The sequence below is a fragment of the Ranitomeya variabilis genome, chromosome 5 (assembly GCF_051348905.1).
Source record: "Ranitomeya variabilis isolate aRanVar5 chromosome 5, aRanVar5.hap1, whole genome shotgun sequence".
NCBI lineage: Eukaryota > Metazoa > Chordata > Amphibia > Anura > Dendrobatidae > Ranitomeya > Ranitomeya variabilis.
The window spans coordinates 48,453,340-48,463,021 of record NC_135236.1 but is presented as its reverse complement, the minus strand read 5'-3'; the positions used below and the strand labels follow the sequence as shown (position 1 = coordinate 48,463,021).

At 42.9% G+C, this 9,682-nt stretch overlaps 1 protein-coding gene across 1 annotated transcript in view; it reads right to left on the bottom strand.

The window, feature by feature from the left end:
• Positions 1–439: 439 nt before the first annotated feature.
• MISP3 (MISP family member 3) overlaps positions 440–9,682 on the bottom strand; it is an 82,697-nt gene continuing 73,454 nt past the window's right edge. Inside the window, exons 5-7 of the mRNA XM_077261829.1 lie at positions 9,028–9,618; positions 4,854–4,921; positions 440–774 (exon numbers count right to left, since the gene is read on the bottom strand). Of these exons, the coding sequence (XP_077117944.1) occupies positions 685–774; positions 4,854–4,921; positions 9,028–9,618 (749 nt within the window). The 3' untranslated portion in view covers positions 440–684. The remainder of the gene's footprint in view (positions 775–4,853; positions 4,922–9,027; positions 9,619–9,682) is intronic.

The following is a 9,682-nucleotide window of genomic DNA, read 5'->3' as shown; positions in this document are numbered from 1 at the left end:
AAACACTGTATGATGGCACCCTAGCCTCCTACACACAGTGTGATAACCCACAGCCCCTCCACACAATATGATACTGCACAGTGTCCCCTATAAAGTATGTTGCTACCAAAGTACATTTCCCTACACAGTATGATGCCCCACATCAGGGATATTAGTAATTAACTCCCAATCAGGAAGGAAATCAGCGAACCTTCTAGAGAATATATACAGTGCTAGCAACATCTGAGAGCGCATGGTACAGGCCAGTAGCACGACCATGCCAGTGGGCGAAACTGTCAATTTTCAGGAGCGCACTGCCACCCCAGCACGCAGCAATCCAGCAGGATGGGGAGCAGTGCGCTCTTTCAGACAGAAGATAGGCACACCCATATAAATAGCTTAATAGCATAAAACATACAGAAGGGGGCTAATACTTTCGCACAGTCCACAGACGTTGAAATTTTTGAATAATTTATTACAAATAATTTTTTTACAGGTTACAAAATCTTGATTGGCAGATTAGATACCGATTGTGATGCAGGAGGCACAGTCAGTTGTTGGGATGATATCCGAAGCATTGAAATGGGGGGTGAGGAGGAAGAAGAGGAGGAAGATGGCAGTCCGATAATCCGTGTATAGAGAGGAGCGGTGAGGACGTCTCATCCACATAGCACAAGTTCTAGCTCAGTCCTCTGTAACCGCTCCTTATTCATCAGCCTTCGGATTGGGGTTCCCACTTTCCCAGCTCTGGATGAGAGCACTGCGCTGCCGCCGGGTGCGAGGGCTGTCCGAAACCTGAGCGAGGGCAGAGAACATACACAGAATGAATATTTCTTATAATAGTACAACATCCATCCATTACACGCTACTAGTGACATCACCAGGGCTTGGCGTCCGGGGCTCGCTCCATGGATCTCAGCCTGAAAGCCCCAAACCACAGATATTATTCTCATGATGTCGGTCATCATTATTAATTTAATGTAAACCGCAGGTGTTATTAAGCCACCAAATGTCATGGGTGCTGAATACCTTACAGCATACTAGTATTTATTATACCTGTAGACAGGAGTAAACTACTAGCTATTCGGAAGATTTTTAATAACACACTAGTCACCAGGGCTAATATTAATTACCCACTAGACACCAGGGCTAATATTAATTACCCACTAGTCACCAGGGCTAATATTAATTACCCACTAGACACCAGGGCTAATATTAATTACCCACTAGACACCAGGGCTAATACAGGTGCATCTTACAAAATTAGAATATCATCAAAAAGTTAATTTATTTCGGTTCTTCAATACAAAAAGTGAAACTCATTATATAGAGTCATTACACACAGAGTGATCTATTTCACGTGTTTATTTCTATTAATGTTGATGATTATGGCTTACAGCCAATGAAAACCCAAAAGTCATTATCTCAGTAAATTAGAATACTTTATAACACCAGCTTGAAAAATAATTTTAAAATCCGAAATGTTGGCCTACTGAAATGTATGTTCAGTAAATGCACTCAATACTTGGTCGGGCTCGACTTGCATCAATTACTGCATCAATGCGGCGTGGCATGGAGGCGATCAGCCTGTGGCACTGCTGAGGGGTTATGGAAGCCCAGGTTGCTTTGATAGCAGCCTTCAGCTCGTCTGCATTGTTGGGTCTGGTGTCTCTCATCTTCCTCTTGACAATACCCCATAGATTCTCTATGGGGTTAAGGTCAGGCAAGTTTGCTGCCAATCAAGCCCAGTGATACTGTTGTTTGTAGACCAGGTATTGGTACGTTTGGCAGTGTGGACAGGTGCCAAGTCCTGCTGGAGAATGAAAGTTCCATCTCCAAAAAGCTTGTTGGCAGAGGGAACCATGAAGTGCTCTAAAATGTCCTGGTAGACGGCTGTGCTGACTTTGGTCTTGATAAAACACAGTGGACCTACACCAGCAGATGACATGGCTCCCCAAACCATCTCTGATTGTGGAAACTTTACACTAGACCTTGGAAATCAAGGTCCCAGAGTCTGGAGGAAGAGTGGATAGGCCACAATCCAAGCTGCTGGAGGTCTAGTGTGAAGTCTCCACAATCAGTGATGGTTTGGGGAGCCATGTCATCTGCTGGTGTAGGTCCACTGTGTTTTATCAAGACCAAAGTCAGCACAGCCGTCTACCAGGACATTTTAGAGCACTTCATGGTTCCCTCTGCCAACAAGCTTTTTGGAAATGGAAATTTCATTCTCCAGCAGGACTTGGCACCTGTCCACACTGCCAAAAGTACCAATACCTGGTGTACAAACAACAGTATCACTGGGCTTTATTGGCAGCAAACTCGCCTGACCTTAACCCATAGAGAATTTATGGAGTATTATCAAGAGGAAGATGAGACACCAGACCCAACAATGCAGACGAGCTGAAGGCTGCTATCAAAGCAACCTGGGCTTCCATAACCCCTCAGCAGTGCCACAGGCTGATCGCCTCCATGCCACACCGCATTGATGCAATAATTAATGCAAAAGGAGCCTTGACCACGTATTGAGTGCATTTACTGAACATACATTTCAGTAGGCCAACATTTCAGATTTTAAAATCATTTTTCAAGCTGGTATTATAACGTATTCTAATTTACTGAGATAATGACTTGGGTTTTCATTGGTTGTAAGCCATAATCATCAACATTAACAGAAATAAACACGTGAAATAGATAACTCTGTAATGACCCTATATAATATATGGGTTTCTCTTTTTGTATTGAAGAACTGAAATAAATTAACTTTTTGATGATATTCTAATTTTGCGAGATGGACCTATAAGTGTGTAATACGCCCCGTTCTTGAAAATCACCACCCTCTCCCCTTCACAATATCCATAGCTCTGCACACCGGCAGCAACCTTTGTACTATCAACCTCTGGAGTTCGGCCTTAGCTTTAGGCCCTGCATATATAAAATATACATTACACACAATCACATATTACACACACATTCTGCATATACACTGCACACATGCGTATATGTTGTATAAAATCTGCACACTGGCATGTACACAGTGACATTTTTTGTGATATTCTTGTTTAGGTGATTTTTTTTTAATTACTTTTATGTAAGCTTCACTTCCTAAGATCTTGTTTTATTGCCAAAACATGTATGTTATCATTACGTTTGTGCTAACTTTTTTATGGGTTTCATGGAGAAAAAAACAAACAAAACAATCATCATTAATAATGTTTTCATTAGCTTTTAGTACTTATATATAGTGATGAGCGAATATACTCGTTACTCGAGATTTCTCGAGCACGCTCGGGGGTCCTCCGAGTATTTTTTAGTGCTCGGAGTTTTAGTTTTTCTTGCCGCAGCTGAATGATTTACATCTGATAGCCAGCATAAGTACATGTGGGGGTTGCCTGAAGTATATTCGCTCATCACTACTTATTTAGTGAAAACAAAATGTTGACTTTTATTTAACCCCTTATATACGGTTATGTAGAGACATACATACATATAGAGAAATATATCTCTATGTACCAGTACAATAGGCCTGTAAAGAAGAAAAATCGCATTTAGATATTTAGGCAGAGAAAATTCCCCTAGAGTTAGCAGTGCAGCCTGTGATTCATTTCTAACATTTCTGCTTACCATGCTGGAAGTTGTGAGTTTAGATCAGGCCTTGAGAAAGGCATTTGCCGAAACGCGCGTCGGGGTGGACGGGGGTGTGGTACCTGCATATTTCACATCTTTTCTTTCTACGACTGACCGGTATGTATATTATGTGTGGACCTGTTTTTACTGCTTACATGCGCTTTGATTATAGATATATACGTGCAGACATATGAACGGTTCACTTTCTCTATATATAGATCTGTACCCTATGGAGGATCAGTCTGTGTACTTTGGTTTGCATTATTAGGCACCTACCCCTGCCCTATTTTCTGTACGTGCTATGGGTGGCACGGGGATTGTTTCTACTTGTTATTTTACCTGATATTATTATTAATAAAGTTGTTTCTATTCTTCTTATATATCTGGACTTCTTTGACTGTAGTTTTGCTGAGTTGTTCTGGCATATGTGGCCCTGAATGCGGAAGACTAGGGACACTGCCTTCTTCCCTGATTTTCAGCGCCTCTCATGACTTGTGGTCTACATGACCTGAAAACAGATTTTCCGGCTCACATAGAGATTTAAGTGTAGAGCGGAGGGAAAGACACGTCGCCCTAGACAGTACGAGCTAGCAAAGCTGCCGAGGGGTCATGTGGGCTAGAAGACGACCGGAGCAGCGCTTGAAACTCGGAAAAAACGTCGATCACTACATTACATACATAAGTAGGAGGGATTAGGGAAAAAATCATTGCTGGACATCTTTGTTAATCAACTAAACTCCAGTGATATGATTTTTCAATAACTACACCATGGGTGTTTCATACGTCCCTAGACACCAGGGATCATTTTTAGCAACACTGCGAGCCACTGTACCACCAGACGTATTATGTGTTACACCACTAGACCACCAGGGATATGATTTTATCCCTGGCTTCAGAACTACTGGATTATCGCAAAGGATGAATCGGTGAAACCAATCTTAGAGGCCATTAAACCACCTCATATCATGGTAGAAACAAAAACTTCGGGATAACCAGGTACGGACGATCACTGTCTTTGGTAAGTGAGTCTGGGTATTGTACACTGTGTCACCAGGGACTATTTAATACCCTAATGGGCCAACAAAAGCCTGACTATCCCTGGCATTGTGTGCACTCGTAGTATGGAGTCTCCATACAAACATTACATGTGAATCATGGTGTAGTAAAGGGCTTGCGTTAAGAGTCTTTTTGGACCCTAAAAATGACCTTCTGGCATATGACATGTGTACACAGCCCCTGTCCTGCATTACCTGTCCATTCATTGCAGCCTCTTTGTTCGGTGGCCAGTTAACCTCTAACTTCCTCCAGCTTGGACGCTCTGTAATAGAGAACACAGGTTATACTGTACATGTTGAGTCATTAACCCTACAATAACACCCCCCTCCTCCTGGCATCAGATGATTGCACAACTAAATTCAACAAACACTGCACTTAAAGAGAACCTTTCACCAAATCGTTCATGTTTGAGCTGGACACGCGATGCAATAGCGGCTGCAGAGTGAAATAAAACATATGCGGAAATATTAGCAGTCAAAATAATAAGATGACTTTTTTTTTTACAGTTCGAGTGGGTGTAATCAGATAGTTTTCACTGGGGGCGTGTACTTCTTCCCCCTGTATAATGCTGACCAATCAAGAGTAAGCAGAAACTCTCAAAGGTAAGAAGACCACGCCCCCACCATAGCCCCTCCCCTCACACTGACTCTTGCAGGAGATCAGAGCTGTATCTTTACATCTCACACACTGAGAAACTGGCTGTAAGCTATTGTGGGGGGGTGTTCTTTGTGTACTTTGAGTGTTGCTTCTTGCTTATGATTGGTCAGCATCATACAGGGAGAAGAAGTACACGCCCCCAGTGAAAACTGTCTGATAACACCCACTTAAACTTTTTTTAAAAAGTTAACTCCTTAGGTGCCAAAAACTTTGATTCTTAATATCTCCGCAATGGTGAGGCGGAATTAAAAACAAACCAAAAAAGTTTTATTCCACCCTGCAGCCATTATTATACTTTGTCTCCAGTTCAATATGACACATTTGGTGAAAGGTCCTCTTTAATATTAAACCTTAAAAGCCCACAATTGTGATACCAGCTGTCAATTAACGTACACCCCCCATGTCGTGATCATTCTTGTGATTGTCAGAGATGAACCCAAGGAGGCAGTACTGTTCTTGGGCACATGGGTGCCGGTCCCTGACCACAGAGGAGGCATCTCCTACATTGGAGATCAGCTGAGGCTACTTGTAGACATGAGATTTTTTTTTATAGGGAATCCAATGACAATCGCATGTGAATGGTGCCTACATAGAGGTCCCAATGTATAAGGTTCAGTCAGGATGGATGGCAGTCAGACCCATAAATGTGCCGCCTCTTCCCTCTCCCTCCTATCTGTAGCATGGAACTCTCCTGATTGAAGACTTTCCTCCTATACAGTTTGTTCTTTAGGAGGGAGGTAGGGTACAGCTCCTGGAAACAGTCAGACATTTACTATGGTGGTCATAGATTATATCACATTGATTCCAATAAACACTAATGATCCTATGAAACCAAGAACTATAGCAAAGAGGGGGTCAACTTAAAGAGAATGTGTGATCAGAAAATGACAATGTTCAAATCAGGTTTTTCTCAATAATTTATTTTTACCATTTTCTTTACCCTCCAGGATCCACCATTCACAATAGGTGATGTCATAGCTCACCTCCTCCCCCCCCATTGTACTGACTGATAACACCTCTATATACAGTAGATAACACAGGGTCCACCATTCACAATAGGTGACGGCACAGCTCACCTCCTCCTCTTCCTGTACAATGACTGATAACACCTCTGTATACAGTAGATGATATCACAGCTCACCTCCTCCTCCACCTGTACAATGACTGATAACACTTCTATATACAGTAGATAACACAGGAGCCACCATTCACAATAGGTGATGTCACGGCTCACCTCCTCCTCCTGTATAATGACTGATAACACCTCTATATACAGTAGATAACACAGGATCCGCCATTCACAATAGATGAAGTCACAGGCTCACCTCCTCCTCCTCCTGTACAATGACTGATAACACCTCTATATAGAGTAGATAACACAGGATCCACCATTCACAATAGGTGATGTCACAGCTCACCTCCTCCACCTCCTGTACAAAGACTGATAACACCTCTATATACAGTAGATAACACAGGATCCACCATTCACAATAGGTGATGCCACAGCTCACCTCCTCCTCCTGTACAATGAATGATAACACCTCTATATACAGTATATAATACAGGATCCACCATTCACAATTGGTGATGCCACAGCTCACCTCCGCCTCCTCCTGTACAATGACTGATAACACCTCTATATACAGTGGATAACAGGATCCACCATTCACAATAGGTAATGTCACAGCTCACCTCCTCCTCCTGTACAATGACTGATAACACCTCTATATGCAGTAGATGACACAGGACCCACCATTCACAATAGGTGATATCACAGCTCACCTCCTCCTCATGTACAATGACTGATAACACCTCTATATACAGTAGATAACAAGATCCACCATTCACAATAGGTAATGTCACAGCTCACCTCCTCCTCCTCCTGTACAATGACTGATAACACCTCTATATACAGTATATAACACAGGATCCACCATTCACAATTGGTGATGCCACAGCTCACCTCCGCCTCCTCCTGTACAATGACTTATAACACCTCTATATACAGTGGATAACAGGATCCACCATTCACAATAGGTAATGTCACAGCTCACCTCCTCCTGTACAATGACTGATAACACTTCTATATGCAGTAGATGACACAGGACCCACCATTCACAATAGGTGATATCACAGCTCACCTCCTCCTCATGTACAATGACTGATAACACATCTATATACAGAAGATACCAGGATCCACCATTCACAATAGGTGATATCACAGCTCACCTCCTCCTCCTGTACAATGACTGATAACACCTCTATATACAGTAGATAACACAGGATCCACCATTCACAATAGGTGATATCATAGCTCACCTCCTCCCCCTGTACAATGACTGATAACACCTCTATATACAGTAGATAACACAGGATCCACCATTCACAATAGGTGATATCACAGCTCACCTCCTCCCCCTGTACAATGACTGATAACACCTCTATATACAGTAGATACCAGGATCCACCATTCACAATAGGTGATGTCACAGCTCACCTCCTCCTCCTCCTGTACAATAATCTTTGCCCTGATGACAACATGCTCATTAAATATTTCAAAACCATTCAGTCGGGTCTGAGTCGGTCTATTGCTACTAATGTCAATGTGCCCAACAGAATGTAGGAGTTTAATATTAAGCCTAGTGGCCAGTGTGAAAATTGCAAGATTTCTTTTTTTTATTTTTTTACGTACAGACAGTGATAAAGAAGATTAAAAAACATTATCGCATATTCTAAACAAATTAATTTAACATGAAAAATGTATAAGTAATAGGTAATTTTCTGATCCCCGTCCTCTGGGGGCGCAGTGCTGCACACACTAATGCTGATATTACCGGCGCTCCGCCATTATATGGGTTATGTCATTGCCTCTAGGAACACAACCACTGCGCTCGGGTTAATATGTAGAGCAGCCTGGCTGCCCACACTGCGAGACATCCCGCTCCGGAAGGCAGGAGCACACAGGTTAGGGTTATTATGGGAGAACCCTCGTAATATAAGGAGTTCTGCCCTGCCTTAAAGAACTTCTCCATGTGCACCTTTAATAAATCTTTCCCTGGGCTGAGCTATGGCTGTGACAACCTGACACTCGGCAGTGAGCTAGGGAAGGGTTAAAATGTGTCATGGGCAGCCAGTATGTAGAATCCGGACTGTGACAGCAAAAACAAAGGGACTTTATTTTGAGCGAAAACTTCTAATATGGGTTCAGTATAAAGGCGTCCCCCCTGCACAGGACAATCACTTTAAATTAGGAGGGTCTTTAAATGATAAACTGATCACAATATGTTTTGCTGCAAGATTTCAGTATGTCTGCCTCTCTTAAGTTGCCGCCAGAGGTGTGGGCCAGCAGCTTATTCTCTTCTCACTATGGAAAACACCTGCATGCTCAGTGACACTGAGTGTGCATGTGTATAAGAGAATTAATCGATGTCAGACAGCTGTTATCTGTGGAAAACAAGTGTTCGATTTCCCTAGAGCGCCACCACTGGAGAAAATTAGGCAGTACACAGCTCCCATTGAAATCAATGGGTTGTCTGTGTAATAAGTGGATGCGCTGAGAGGTTCTTTGTATCAGCTCTACCTCGTACATAAGGGTCCTGGAAGTCAGACTCCCCTTTATTAGCTTAGAAATCCAAATTAGGGTACATGAAAATTAATTTTCTAACACAAACAGCCCTTTAAGAGAGGTATTTCCCATGATTAAGGTCTCACCTGGTTGGTAGACACTTTGGATGTCAGACGCGATCTCTTGTGTCCTCTGTTTGGTCTGCCCGTCAGTTTCATCTCTTCCATATATACTACTTCTCTGCCTCCGGAGTTCCTGCTCTCTTTCATTCACCTCCTCTATTTCTCTCTCTAGCAAAGAACCTGGACTCGGCGATTGGAGCAGCTGATAGGGGCTTCCCGAAGGTACAGGGGTGCTAGCAGGGTTGATGACAGGAGGTCTTGATGAGTTTGTGTAGGAGATCTCAGCAGAGATTGATCGACGAGAATCCACAGGGGTGGAGCGTTGAGAATCCGCAGGGGCGGAGCGACATAAATCAGCAGGGGCGGAGCGACGAGAATCCGCAGGGGCGGAGCTAAAGGTATTTCCCTGAGCAGACCTTCGGAGCAAAGAGCTGTGCTCTATGATGATAACATTGCTACCATTGGCCTCAGCATATGAAGGCCCCTTTTTGGTTACTTTTGCAGGTTCTACATGGTTAGTAGATAAGGGGATAATTGATGGGGGAGTTTCCTGGGACTTTGGTTGCTGCTGGGTCTCACTTTGCTTCTTCTTCATGGGAGGAGCATCAGATGGTTCTGTAAAAATATACAAGAGATTATGACTTAAATGATCAAGCAAGATTTTTTTTTCCCAAGATTT